General features: G+C 40.5%; 1 protein-coding gene across 12 annotated transcripts in view; it reads left to right on the top strand.

The window, feature by feature from the left end:
• USP30 (ubiquitin specific peptidase 30) overlaps positions 1–15,133 on the top strand; it is a 34,656-nt gene extending 19,523 nt beyond the window's left edge. For 11 of the 12 annotated variants that reach the window (XM_005572165.4, XM_005572166.4, XM_074007728.1 and 8 more), the window contains 7 exons: positions 473–567; positions 7,835–7,894; positions 8,414–8,500; positions 9,143–9,223; positions 9,323–9,542; positions 12,048–12,168; positions 12,775–15,133. In XM_005572165.4, the coding sequence (XP_005572222.1) occupies positions 473–567; positions 7,835–7,894; positions 8,414–8,500; positions 9,143–9,223; positions 9,323–9,542; positions 12,048–12,168; positions 12,775–13,039 (929 nt within the window). In that variant the 3' untranslated portion in view covers positions 13,040–15,133. Of the gene's footprint in view, positions 1–472; positions 568–976; positions 1,696–7,834; positions 7,895–8,413; positions 8,501–9,142; positions 9,224–9,322; positions 9,543–12,047; positions 12,169–12,774 lie in introns of those variants that run through there. The other variant, XM_074007732.1, reaches the window with a different exon arrangement.
• The last annotated feature ends 54 nt before the right edge of the window (positions 15,134–15,187 follow it).

A 15,187-nucleotide genomic window follows, 5' to 3' on the forward strand; every position in this document is an offset into this window, starting at 1 on the left:
TGATCCTTGGGCTGCCTGACTCCAGAGCCTGGGTTTCTCACTTACGTTCTTTCCATTGAACCCCATTCTAGCCAAAGAAAGGCCTAGTTATTCAGAACTTGCTTATTCTGATTATTTCAGAAGATTTTATCTCACTTTATGGAATGTTCACTGGTGGTATCCTTCTTTTGACATCTCAAACGTTTTAAGCATGTGTTTGTAAAAAGACGTTATTAAACACAAATTCCTTTTTAAAATGTGGCTCTACCCATTATACAGAAACCATATGTAAAGATAGATCTGTGTAAATTCTCCTATGAAGGAATGGGATGTCTTTTGGATGGAAGTCAATGAGGAAAGCTATTTCAATGTACTTTTCAAGAACATTTTTTCTCAAGAGGGAGTTTCTACGACATACTAGAAAGGAAGATGAATGTTGAGCTTGGTGCCAAAGGGCTAAAAGTGACATATCAAAAAACTTTTTGCATTCCAGGGTCACCTCACCCCACATCCAATCACTGGAAGTCTCAACATCCTTTTCATGGAAGACTCACTAGTAATATGGTCTGCAAACACTGTGAACACCAGGTAAATACCAACACTTGTTATTTCTGGATGAGGTTTTCCAAAAGTTAGTATTCTTAAAAGGACCTAGAGAGTGGGCTGGCATTGGTCACTGGTGTTAGAGACTACCTAGCCTCTGCACAGTAGTGGACTGACTACCCCACTTCGGTCAGTGTCAGCATGTCATTTGATCCTCAGATGGCATCTTCTGCTCCAAGGACAACAGACCCACTGTGGATTGGCAGGATCTCGAGTCCAGTGGTTGGGTCTTTGCTCATGGTGGACACAGTAGATTCTAGGGCTGGTTTTTTCCCCTTTGCTTTTGAGGTTTTAAAATAATATTTTATTATGGAAAATTTCCAATATAATACAAAAATAGAGAATTGTACAACTGTCACCCCAATCCATTTTATTTTATTTTATTTTTTCACAGCCATTACTGACTCTGGGATCAGTCAACTTTATCACATTTTCATGGCCCCCTAAAAAAACTCCAGACTCATTAGCAGCCTCTCCCCATCCTTTCCATCCCCCTACCCCTTGTCAACCATGAATCTACCTCTGTCTCTATGGATTTGCATATTCCGGATACTTCATATAAATGGAATCATGTAATGTGTGGCTTTTTGTGTCTGGCTTCTTTCATTTAGCGTAATATTTCCACGTTTCTTCCATATTGTGGCATGAATCAGTACTTTGTTCCTTTTATTACCAAATAATATTGCATTACATGGATCTACAACATTTTTTTTCCATTCATCAGTTGATGGGCATTTGGATTGTTAACACTTTTTGGCTATTATGAATAATGTTGCTGTGAACATATACATACAAGTTTTTGTGTGGACATATATTTTCACTTCAATTGGGTAATTGCTAGCTTATATGGTAACTCTTTTGTTTAACCTTTTGAGGAACTGCCAGACTGTTTTCCAAAGTGACTATGCCATTTTACATTCCCACCAGCAGTGTACAAGGGGTTCCAATTCTCCACAGCCTCCCCCACATTTTGATGTCAGCCCACTCTCTAGGTCCTGTCTGACATTGTGGTTCTAGCCATCCTACTGAGTGCAAAGTAGTATCTAATTGTGGCTTTTCCCCCCAGCTTTATTGAGATCTAATCAGTAATAAAAATTGTATATATTTAGGGTGTACAAAGTGATGATTTGATGTGTGTGTGTGTGCATGTGCACCTGTGCTTATATGTGGTGAGAACACTCTCAGTATATTTCAAGAATACAATACAGTATTATTAACTGTAGTCACCATGCTATACGTTAACTCTCCAGAACTTATTCATCTTATAACGGAAGGTTTGCATCTTTGAGCAACATCTCCCCACCTCCCCAGCCCCGGCAGCCACCATGTACTCCGCTTCTGTGAGTTTGGCTTTTCTAGATTCCATGTAGGTATGAGATCAGGCAGTGTTTATCTATATCTGGCTTATTTCACATAGCAGATGGCCTCCAGTTTCATCTATGTTGTCACAGATGGTAGAACTTCCTTTTTGATGGCTGAATAATATTCCATTGTACATGTATACCACATTTTCTCATTCATCTGTCTAGATGTTCCATATCTTCGCTATTGTGAATAATGCTACAGTGAACATTGTTTTGCAGATATATCTTTGAGATCCTGATTTCATTTGCTCTGGATATATACCTAGGAGTGGTATTGCTAGTTCATAATAGTAGTTCTATTCTTAACTTTTTGAGGAACCTCCATACTGTTTTCCATTTACATTCCCACCAACAGCGTACAAGCGTTGTCTTCTCTCCACACCCTCGGCAACACTTGTTACATGCTGTCTTTTTTTTTCAGATGGAGTCTCGCTCTGCCGCACCCAAGCTAGAGTGCAGTGGTGCCATCTTGGCTCACTGCAACCTCCGCCTCCTGGGTTCAAGCAATTCTCCCACCCCAGTCTCCTAAGTAGCTGGGATTACAGGCGCATGCCAACATGCCCAGCTAATCTTTTGTATTTTTAGTAGATATCGGGTTTCACCATATTGGCCAGGCTGGTCTTGAACTCCCAACCTCAGGTAATCCGCCTGTCTGGCCTCCAAAAGTACTGGGATTAAGGCATGAGCCACTGCACCTGACCACATGCTGTCTTTTTGGTAATAGCCATCCTAACAGGTGTGAGGTGATAGCTCTTTGTGGTTTTATTTGCATTTCCCTGGTGATTAGTGATATTGAGTGCCTTTTCATATACCTGCTGGCCGTTTATATGTCTTTTTTTGGAAAGTGTCTATTCATGTCCTTTGTCCATTTTTTAATTATGTTACTTTGTTTTGTGTTGTTTTTTGCTGTTCGTTCATATGAGTTCCTTATAAACACTCTCTTAGTATATTTCAAGTATTCAGTTTTGGATATTAACCTCTTATCAGATATATGGTTTGCTAATATTTTCTTTTATTCCATATGTTGCCTTTTCATTTTGTTGATTTTTGATTGCTGTGTCATTGCAGTTCTGAGTGACATTACCTTGAAGACTAATATGTTGAATGGTCTTTTTAAAAATAAGGTTCGCATATTAAAAGATATGTAAGATATGTTAAGGAACTGTAATCTGTAAGTTGACTATTCATCTCTTTTTTCCTTGCATTGTTTTGATACTATTGTAAATGGAATCAAAAAAATTTATTTTCAAATTGTTTGCCCCTAGTATATAGACATACAGCTGTTTATATTTTGACCTTCTATTTGAGATTTTTGTAAACATTCATTTATTCTAGAAGCTATAGAAGTTTTGTTATATGTTCCTTAGTATTCTCTGTGTATATAAACAGTCATGTTGCTTATGAATGGAAATAGTTTTAGTTCTTCCTTTCCAATCCAGTATTTATTCTTTTTTTTTTTTTCTTTGCCTTATTATCCTGGCTAAGACTTCTGGTACAAAGTTAAATAAGAGTGATGATAGCAAACATCTTTGCTTTGTTTCAGACCTTCTGAAGCAAGTATTTGGTGTTTTATAATTAAGTATGATATTAGCTTTAGGTTTTAGTTTACCCCTTTATCATACTGAGAAACTTCCCTTCTGTTCCTAGTTTCCTGAGAATTTTTGTAATTAATAGTGATTGAATTTTGTCATTTTTTTCCTGCATCTATTGAGATGATCATATTTTATTTTATTATTTTATTCTGTTAACATGGTGAATTACAGTAATTCATTTTTCTAAGTTAAACCAGCCTTTCTGGGATAAACCGCACTTGATGGTGATGCTGTATTGTTTTTATATATTAGTGAATTTGATTTGCTAATATTTCCTAAAGGATATTAGTATCTATGTTTATGAGGAATATTGTTCTTACACTTTTCTTCTCTTGTGATGTCTTTGTCAGGCTTTGTTATAAGGATTATACTAGCCTCATAAAATAGGCTGGAAAATGTTCACTCCTCTGTTTACTGAAAGATTTTGTTTAATATTGGTATTATTTCTTGCTTGTTTGTTAAAATTTGTCTTTCTTTAGCTCTATTTCTGCTAATTTTTTAAAACTTTGTCATTGGATACAAGCGTATGTATTATGATGAGTTAACTCATCTTGTCATGATAAATTGTCCCTCTTCATTTCTGCTAAGACTCCTTGACTTGAAGTCTATTTGAGTGACTCATTTTTAATCTAGCTAATGTTTATTGGGTAATTTCTTTCTGTTATTTTCAGCCCTTTAAAGTGTGGCTTTGTGGACAGCATATAATGGGTCTTGCTTTTTTATCTAGCTTGACAGTCTTTTAGTTGGAATGCTTAGTTCATTTACATTCAGTTTAAGTATTGATGTGATTAGATTTCAGTCTGCCATTTTACCATTTATTTTCTGTTTGTCTTACATTTTTTCTTGTTCTTCTGTTCCCCCTTCACTGGCTTCTTTCAGGTTAATGGAATACTTTTTAGTATTCCGTTTTAATACCTTTGTTGGCCTTTTAGCTTTACTCTTGTGTGTTTGTGTATGGGGGGGTGTGTGTGTGTGAGATTACATTATGCAATTTTACCTTATCACATTCTGTTTAGAGTTAATATTATACTTTGTCATGTAAAATCCTGGAATATTACAAAAATATAGTTCTGTTACCCCAGCCTTTGTGCTATTATACATACATTATAAACCCCACAATACTGTGTCATAGTTTTTGCTTTAAAGAGTTATGTGTGTTTCATTTCATTTCCTTTGGATATATGCCCGGAAGTGGTATTGCTAGTTCATACAGTAGTTCTGTTCTTAACTTTTTGAAGAACCTCCTCCGTACGATTTTCCATAATAGCTGCACCAGCCAGGCGCTGTGGCTCACGTCTGTAATCCCAGCACTTTGGGAGGCTAAGGCGAGTGGATCACAAGGTCAGGAGTTCAAGACCAGCATGGCCAACATGGTGAAACCCCGTCTCTACTAAAATTACAAAACTTAGCCAGGCATGGTGGTGGGCGCCTGTAATACCAGCTACCCCAGAGGCTGAGACAGGAGAATGGCTTGAACCTAGGAGGCCAAGGTTGTATTGAGCCAAGATCGCTCCACTACACTTTAGTCCGGGCGACAGAGCGAGACTCAGTCTCAAAAAAAAAAAAAAAAAAAGAAAGGCTGCACCAATTTACGTTGCCACCAGTAGTGTGTAAGAGTCACCTTCGCTTCTATTAATTAATTAATATAAAAAATATATTTACCTTTTTTCTTGTTCTCAGTCTTTCATGTAGATGAAAATCCATTTTATGTTTTTTTCCCTTTTGGCCTAAAAACATCCTTTCAACATTTGTTATAGGTGTACTGGTGATGGATACACTTAGATTTCATGTATATGAAAATGTTTTTGTCTTACCTTCATTTTTGAAGAATAGTACTTGATGGATATAGAACTTTGGGTTGACAGTGTTGCCGTTGTTTTGCTTTGGTTTATTTTAAATTCATCATTTTAAGGACATTGTTCTATTGTCTTCTGGCCTCCATTTTTTCAGTTAGTGTCATTTATATCATTCTTCTCTATGTAAAGTGTCATTTTTTTCTTCTGCTTATACTGCTTACAAAATTTTCTCTTTATTTTTGTTCATGCTGTGTATAGATGTGGTTTTCTTAGTATTTATCTTATTTATCTTGTTTGGGGTTGCTGAGTTTCTTAAATCTGTACTTTTTTTTTTTTAACTAAATTTGAAAATTCTTGGCCATTATTTTTTCAACAAAGATTTTATGCCCATTTTTACTTATTAGTTTACTTAATGTTGGCCCACAGGTCACTGAGGTCTTGTTCAATTTTCTTCAATCTTTCTTCTGTGTGTTCTTTAAATTAGATCATTGCTGTTATCTTCATGTTCACTGATTCTTTTCTCTCTTTTTTTCTTTTTTTCTTTTTTGAGACAGGGTCTTAGCTCTGTCATCCAGACTGAATTGCAATAATGTGATCATAGCTCACTGCAGCCTCAACCTCCCAGGCTCAAGTTATCCTCCCACCTTAGCCCCCTGAGCAGCTGGGACTACAGGTGTGCACCACCACACCCAGCTAATTTTTTTTATTTTTTGTAGAGACAGGGTCTCACTGTGTTGCTCAGGTTGGTCCCAAACTCCTGGGCTCAAGTGATCCTTCCACTTCAGCCTCCCAAAGTGTTGGGATTACAGGTGTGAGCCACCATACCTGGCCTGATTCTTTTTTCATCTCCAGTCTCTGTTTGCCTATGCAACAAATTTTTCATGGTAGTCACTGTTGTTTTTAGTTATAGAATTTCTATTGCCTTCTTTTTAATAGTTTCCATTGTTCTGAGATTCTCAATTTGTTCATTCACTGTCACTGTATATTTTCCTTTACATCCTTGAGCATATTTATGATGCATCTGTGAGGTCCTTGTGTGCTGACTTCTTTGTATTTTATGTTTAGTAATTTTTTATTGTGTACTTAACATCATAGTACAGACATAGAGAGTAGGGATTCTGTTACATTTCTATGAAGAAAAATTAATTTTCTTCTGGCCCGCAGTTAACCTGGCTGGGCTCAAACTCAACTCTGTCTCCCCTACATTGGGTGGCAAAACCTCTGCTCAGTTTTTTTAGCTTCCAGCTGCTACTTTTTGCCAGGCTCCCTGGAGTTTCCCCCGTGCACGTGTGGTTCAGGGATCAGCCCTGGAATTGAACAGAGTTTAGGTATAAACTTTGGGGCTCATCCCCTCTGTGTCTCCTTTCTTCCTGGCATTTACCCTGGTCTCTCCACCAGCCCTGATTCTTGAACTCTGTCATCTGACTACTCAATCCTGTAGGATGCTGCTTTTTGCCACCCAGCACCACATCAACCAGGAAAAAAAGCCACAAACACACAAATCTCGCCCACAGAGTTCTGTTTTTCCAAGAGTTGATTTCTTTTCCATTTCTGCCTGCTTTTGGTAGCTCTCTGTTCATTCAAACCGTTTTGTTTTGTTTTGTTCCAAACTTTACAATTGTTATCTCAAGGAGGGTTAATCTACCCAAGCGCCTCTGCCATCACTAAAAGCAGGCACTGTCTCACCCTACTTCGTCGTCTGCTTTTTTGCAATGAATAATCTAATGTGAACATCTTTCCACATGATCATACATTCTTCTACATTTTGTTTAACGTAGTGTTTCATTCTGTGGACATGCTATATAATTTATTAAACCATTCGCTAAAACTTTCAACTACAGTCATGTGCTGTATGATGATGTTTTGGTCAATGACAAACCACATATATGATGGTGGTCCCGTAAGATTATAATACTTTATTTGTACGGTACTTTTTCTATGTTTAGATGCACAAATCCTGCCCACTGTGTTATAGTTGCTTACAGCATTCAGTACGGTAACATGTTGTACAGGTTGGTAGCCTAGGAGCAGTAGCTAGACCCTATGGCCTAGGTGTGTAGTAGGATGCACCATCTAGGTTTTGTAAGTGCACTCTGTGTTGTTTACACAATGATGACATCACCTAAGGATGCATTTCTCAGACTGTATCCCCATTGTTAAGTAATGCTGACTGTATTCAAATTTTTGCTATTATAAATAATATTGATGAATATCCTTGCAGTTATGCCCATGGTTATTTCCTTAAAATAAAATCCCAAAATTATTTCTGGCTCAGGTATTTAATCTTTCAGTTGTTCCAAGTGATTCTTTAGTATTATTGTACCTCTTATGTGTACAAGGTTGTTTTAATAGAATTTGATTCTAACTAAGTACATTATATTTTACTATGTTAATGTTGGGCATCTCAATATTAAACTGTTTCATAGTCACATATCTTCCATCTTTAAAACTTTGAACTAAGCCTAAATTTTTTCTGGATTTTCTGCAATATTTGTTTCAGAGTCCTGTTCGATTTGATACCTTTGATAGCCTTTCACTAAGTATTCCAGCCGCCACATGGGTATGTACTGATTTATGGTTTATTTGGAGTCTGTTTCAGAGACATTTCAATCTGAAAGGGTTTTGAGGCATTTTATGTGGCTCAGGCACTATGTGTAATTCAGATACATGGTTGAACCCCATGTTAACTCAGATACATGGTTGGTTGAACCCCATGTTAACTTTAATATGTGGCATGATTATGGGAGGGAGGATAATGAATGGTTTTTCTTTTGCTCCAGAAATTTTGGCTTTTTGAATACACACACACAGACATTAACCTCAAATTCAAAGATACCTAAAACAGCATGGAAGTCCACAAGTTCGTGCAGTTACATCCTCATGCTCTAGAATCTGTCCATAATAGCAGTCTGGGGAGCTTTGAGTCCCATGTTTGTCCAGGAAACATCCAGTTGTGACTATAAAACTTTATTGCCTGCATACATCAAAATAAAGTTCTGGTCTTCACACTGCCATCTGCTAACAGTTTCAGTATAGCTGTCCTTTGAATTGTAGTAATTTTCTTCTTCTCATGCTGTAGGGTCACCCATTGACCCTGGACCACTGCCTTCACCACTTCATCTCATCAGAATCAGTGCGGGATGTTGTGTGTGACAACTGTACAAAGGTATGCATTGAACCCCAAAAGTCATTCCCAGCTGGTCTGTGTGTGCTGATGTAGCACCTCTCACACCACTGACCCTGAGCTCTTCTGACTGTACCCAGTGGGTCTTTTCAGCCACTTCTACTTCTCCCTAACTTGCTTTGGACATTGGCCGCTCATGGACCAAATCTCTTTCCCAGATGAGTTTTGTTTCATGCACAGTATTTAAAGAATAAACTGTCACGCTGAGATGAGAAATGCCCTCTCCAGTTTGCTGCAGTTGCTTCCAGTCCCATTTGTTTTGCATCCTTTCTTTTAACCTGTGCTACCTGCCTAACTCCCCTAAGTAACTGAGTTTTCCCCTCTGACTCAAGAGGAACTGTATGGAACAGAATTTTTGAAGACAGAAAACAATTAATAGATGACATGCCAGTGTCAGAGCATCAATGTTCGCTCTTCACGTTCTCTTCCCTCCACTGTTGCTGTTATTTAATGACTAAGAGAGATCAGGGGAAACAATTCACAAATAACTGGGCAGCTGAATTCATTTCAGCAGGTAGCAGTCAAGTGCCAACTGTGTGCCGCTATAACACCACTGTTGTCTGCAGCACTCCAAAGCTGTCCTATTTTAGGCATTTCTGCAGATAAATGTTTCTTTTATTTCAGATTGAAGCCAAGGGAACGTTGAATGGGGAAAAGGTGGAACATCAGAGGACCACTTTTGTTAAACAGTTAAAACTAGGGAAGGTGAGCCCACACCACACACCCTGTTGGTTTTGTTTTGAGGACTCCGTGTGTCCTGCCACTGAAACAACTCAGTTCTCCCGGTTTCTCTTCCACCCGCAGCTCCCTCAGTGTCTGTGCATCCACCTACAGCGGCTGAGCTGGTCCAGTCACGGCACGCCTCTGAAGCGGCACGAGCACGTGCAGTTCAATGAGTTCCTGATGATGGACATTTACAAGTACCACCTCCTTGGACATAAACCTAGTCAACACAACCCTAAACTGAACAAGAACCCAGGGCCTACACTGGAGCTGCAGGATGGGCCGGGAGCCCCCACGCCAGGTGTGTGCACGAGGAGCTGATGCAGCAGGAATTTTCAGCACAGAGAAAAGCAGTTTGGCGTCACCACCTTCTGGGTCCCTTATAACATGAGCACAAGGCTTGTACAATGGTTGCTTAAACTCTTGAGAACAGCAGGATTGGGGGTGGAAGAGGGAAGATTTCTTAGAAGAGGTTAAAATTATGTAGCAGAGAGATGTATGGTTTTTGAAACCATATTACAGATGAAAAAGTACAGAGAGAAATGCTTAAAATTGCAGCCTTGTCTTCTGATCTTTCCACTAAATGATATAATCATTGGCTCACATCATTTCAGTGAATTTTTTTTTCTTTTTTTGGTCGTGTCATTTCCTGTCAGTACAGGAAATGTGGGGAGGACATGTCCTGGCTAAAGATCACCAAACCTCTTCTGGGGGCTGAAGTGACTTCTGTACTGAATTATGTATCTGATTCCATTACTGCCCTCAGCTGAGGTCTCAGTTAAGCCAGGTAGCTATTATCACCCCTGGTCTTACTGATGAGAACGTGGAGGCTCCATGGGGTTGAATGATTGGTCCAAGGGTAAACACCGCACAGGAGAACTGGCCCTAGAATGCCATGTTGGTCCATTTTCTTTTTCTTTTTTTTTTTTTTTTTTGAGACGGAGTCTCGCTGTGTCACCCAGGCTGGAGTGCAGTGGCCCGATCTCGGCTCACTGCAAGCTCCGCCTCCCGGGTTTACGCCATTCTCCTGCCTCAGCCTCCGAGTAGCTGGGACTACAGGCGCCCACCACCACGCCCGGCTAGTTTTTTGTATTTTTAGTAGAGACGGGGTTTCACCATGTTAGCCAGGATGGTCTCGATCTCCTGACTTCGTGATCCACCCGCCTCGGCCTCCCAAAGTACTGGGATTACAGGCTTGAGCCACCGCGCCCGGCCTGTTGGTCCATTTTCTAAAGGTGTCTCTAGTGACACACTGAGCTCTTTAGAGTTAGACATGAGGAAAACCCACTCACTTGAAGGGCTCTCAGCCTGAACTCACCACCTGCCTGCCGCCCCCAGTTAGGTCAGGATCGTCTCACACCCCATACTTTCCTATTTAGGGTCCCTTAGTCCTTTTGTTCTTTTTGTGACCACAGTTGCATGGCCCGACACCTCATCATGTCAGGGAGATTGTGTTTTCCTCTTTCTCATCAAGTCACTAAATTAACATCGAAAAGAGATGAGGTAGGGGACAGACTCAGGTTCAGCCCTTAGCCCTGGTTTTAAATCAAAGACCTCTGCACCCCACCTTCCCCCTCTCCTGGGCTGGGGTGCAGGTTTACTAATGTTGAGAGCATGCTGGCTATGGTTAAAGATGCCAGCAGTAGGGCCAGTCGTGGTGGCTCACACCTGTAGTCCCAGCAGTTTGGGAGATTGAGGTGGAAGGATTGCTTGAACCCAGATGTTTGAGGCTGCAGTGAGCTCTGATCACGCCACTGTGCTCCAGCCTGGGCAACAGAGCAAGCTCCTGTCTTTAAAAAAAAAAAAAAAGTCGGCCGGGCGCGGTGGCTCAAGCCTGTAATCCCAGCACTTTGGGAGGCCGAGACGGGCGGATCACGAGGTCAAGAGATCGAGACCATCCTGGCTAACACGGTGAAACCCCATCTCTACTAAAAAATACAAAAAACTAGCCGGGCGAGGTGGCGGGCGCCTGTAGTCCCAGCTACTCGGGAGGCTGAGGCAGGAGAATGGCGTGAACCCGGGAGGCGGAGCTTGCAGTGAGCCGAGATCGCGCCACTGCACTCCAGCCTGGGCGACAGAGCGAGACTCCGCCAAAAAAAAAAAAAAAAAGTCATCAGTAAACTACTTGGTATGTAACGGCCCCCAAAAATGACACTTGAAAGGAAAAGACATGTAAATATGGCCTTAATTATCTTATGTATACCCATAAACATGTATTAATGCTGTTACATGTTGGTATTCCTTAGAAGCTGACAGAATTAAAGAAAATAGAATGCTTAGATCAGTGGTTCTCAACTTGGAGGAGTTTTGCCGCCCGAGGGACATTGGGCAATGTCTGGTAACAGTTTTGGTTGTCACTGCTAGGGGAGGGGTGCTACTGGGTAAAGGCCAGGGATGCTGTTCAACATCCTCTGATGCCCAGGACAGGCCCCGCAACAAAGAATGATCCAGCCAAAACCGTCTGGTGCCATGTTGAGAAACTTTGGTTTAGGTCAAAAGCCAGTAAATTAGCTACTGATTAACTTTGATACATGCCATTAGCAAACAGGGCTAGGAGCTCAAAGATCCCAGGCTAGCCATAAAGCTGGAGCTAGATACACTTGTCCTATTTGGCATTAAGACAGATTATCCCTATTTTAGATTAAGGATAAAGGGCAGATTATTTTATGAATCTATATAATACCAAATGAAATATATTTTTTTCTTTGTAGCATTATGGGGAGTTAACTTTCAAGGTAATCAAAACCAGGCTTTGTTTACAGAGCCACTGCTTATTTTCTTTGACTCGGGCCTTTTTCTCTTGCAGTTCTGAATCAGCCAGGGGCCCCCAAAACACAGATTTTTATGAATGGCGCCTGCTCCCCATCTTTATTACCAACACTGTCCGCACCGATGCCCTTCCCTCTCCCGGTTGTTCCCGACTACAGGTGAGCTGCCCTTTACAGGCCCCATCTTAGAGCTACCACTACTCTTAGCTTCGAAAATTAGCTTTTCACAGAAATGAATTCAGGAATATGTATAGGTTTATTTTTCATTTTAAGGGGAAATTTCATGATTGTACATTCTTACTTATTTTTGTTCAAAATGGAAATAACTTTTAAACTAAGAATTCTTAAAGTACATAAAATTTACATATGCATATGTATGTGTATATATATGTGTGTATGTATAAAATATAAAGAAAATATAAAATTTCTTGGGATACCACCTAGAGATAGCCAATTAAACATTTAGGGTCCCGCAGTCTATAAAGTCATATGTGGGTATGTGAACACACATACATACAGTATACATAAACACATACACTCATTTGATACAAACATACACATATATACAATATACATATACTCATAGAATGTACATCTTGCCATGTCAGTAAATACAGATCTGTATCTTAATAGTTGTGTAGCATTCGGTGGTATGGACTTACTATTGTATTGATCCCCTATTTAACATTAGGATTCTTTCGTTTTTGCCTATAAAGTCTTTTTTGTTAAAATTGTAAACCCCTGACATGTGTTCCTATCGTTCAGCTCCTCCACATACCTCTTCCGGCTGATGGCAGTTGTCGTCCACCATGGAGACATGCACTCTGGACACTTTGTCACTTACCGACGGTCCCCACCTTCGGCCAGGAACCCTCTCTCAACCAGCAACCAGTGGCTGTGGGTCTCCGATGACACTGTCCGCAAGGCCAGCCTGCAGGAGGTCCTGTCCTCCAGCGCCTACCTGCTGTTCTATGAGCGCGTCCTTTCCAGGATGCAACACCAGAGCCAGGAGTACAAGTCTGAAGAATGACTTCGCCCTCCTGCAAGGCTAGAGCTGATGGCACTGTCTTCACACTGTCCGGGAAAAAAGTAAAACTGTACTGTTGTGTGTGCAAGCAGCCGCACTGGAGCCTTCCAGCTTTCCGGTGTGTTCTGAGAGCAGGCTCCACCTGGGAGCCAGCCCCAATTCATACCAAATCAGGCTCCCTGAACAGCTCTGTTCATGTGTGTAGAAGGTACTGTTGTTGTATTAAGAAAGCATTCATGATGTCTGGAGTGTCTTTTTACTCATCTGATACAGGTCATTAAAAGAATGCAGATTCTTGAAGCCACCGTTTTCATATTGTAATGTTAGGTGTTCTCAGAGGGGAAGCACCTTTGTGTAATCAGCGTTTCCACCCAGATCTTTTATTTTTAATAAGCAGGCCCATAAAAATTGTTGACAAGAATTAATGAAATTATTAAAGGCAACAATTTAGAAGAAAAAGTGCCTTTCACTTTTGATTGCTTTTGTAGCACATCCATTCTGAAATATTCCCTCCAGGCTACTCAAAAGGATAGCGAGAGAACAGGTGAAAGATGCCTAAAGAACACTTTCCTTTTTCTATGCCTTTTCTAATCTTCCAGTTCTTTCTATGGAGTAAAGGCTCATCTGCCAAATCTGCCCCCCTGGGGAAACTCTTTCACTACTTTGTCGGTTGTAAGTGAAAAGCTTACTTGTTGCTTTTATCTTTTGTATATTGGACTGAGATGTAATTACACTGTATTATAAAACTCTGTGAATAGCCAGACCTGAGCTATATCTTTGCAACACCTGATTCCTCTGCTCTGTGGAAAACTCTTACACAAGGATCCACTGTAAATGGTTACTTTCATCTGTTTATTTATTGCCCGTACAGAGCTCTAAAGGTTTACAGGTAGGAACTTGGGGCTGTATAAAAAGACAATCCCTGCCCTGAGTTGACAGCGGGCTTAGGAAGGAAGGGCTGACCTTGGGGCTGCAGTCTCTCTGAACCTCAGTTTCCTCATTTGTGAAGGGTTAGATTTGATGACACCAAAGTTCAGCCCTTTTCATGAAAAGAAGAAAGCAGCTTTTGACTTTTTAAAAACATATAACTACAGGTGGCATCTAGTATTGTATGTTGCTCTAGGTTCATATTCTGAATTTATTCATTTCCAGTAGCCTAATACAGAAAGTATATATTGAGCACTTTCTTCCCTTTTTGGGTAAGTCTCTGAATGCAGCCCAGGGCCACAGGAATTTTGATGACACAGTAGTACCTGTTTTAAGCTAGATTTTTTAATTAAAAAAAATAGATCCAAATTCAAACCAACTCATCAGAGGTAAGACTGAAATCAGACCTATCCAAAAGGTCATCTGAGGTTAGGCTAAGACCTGTGCTTCCTCTGCTGGGGGCGAGCTGGCGGACACACCAAACGGTGCCTTGGCAGCAGCTCACCGTGCAGGAAGCCCAGATGGTCACTCTTCTACTGGGCCCAGGCTGCACCCTGAGGACTCAGTAACTCTCACTGTCCACAGAATATACTGTACAGGCTCTCCAGGCTCTGGGCGTTGGGGTGCAAGGGGCAGCTTGAACTGTACGGTCCATCCTGCACTCACCCGATGCAGACCTTGGCTTTGATGTTGAAATGAACACACTTGTTTTACCCAAGTCTGGTGGAACAAATGCCCAAATCATGTGACCTTAAAGTGTACTGCAAAGCTGTAGCTTTAAGTAATTGCTGTTCTGCCACTGCGTACTTTTTGAAATCTACCATTAAAGAAAGATGGAGAAAAGCGGCTGAGCCTTGGAACGTACGGCTATAAGCAGATCTCTCTTTGGTGAGAGGCCAGGGTTTGAGCCAAGGCTATAAATGTGAACAATACCTGTGCAAAGCCTTTTAACCTCTTCATTTTGTAAATTATTATGCATTAAGCAGCAGCCCAATAATCTGATTTCTAGTTTTAAGTTATTTTCAAAGTAAGTAGCTTCTCTTGGGGAAGATCTAAGTTAAATTAGTGGTTTTGCCATAATAACTGCTGACTTATGTATTTGCTAAAGGTACTTTTGTATCTGCTGTGTATTATAGCAATAAAATCATCATTTTGTTAGGAAAACAGTCACCTGGTGTAATGCACTCATCTGTTACAAACATCGTCTTTCTGAATTCTGCACTG

The sequence above is a fragment of the Macaca fascicularis genome, chromosome 11 (assembly GCF_037993035.2).
Source record: "Macaca fascicularis isolate 582-1 chromosome 11, T2T-MFA8v1.1".
Classification (NCBI taxonomy): Eukaryota; Metazoa; Chordata; class Mammalia; order Primates; family Cercopithecidae; genus Macaca; species Macaca fascicularis.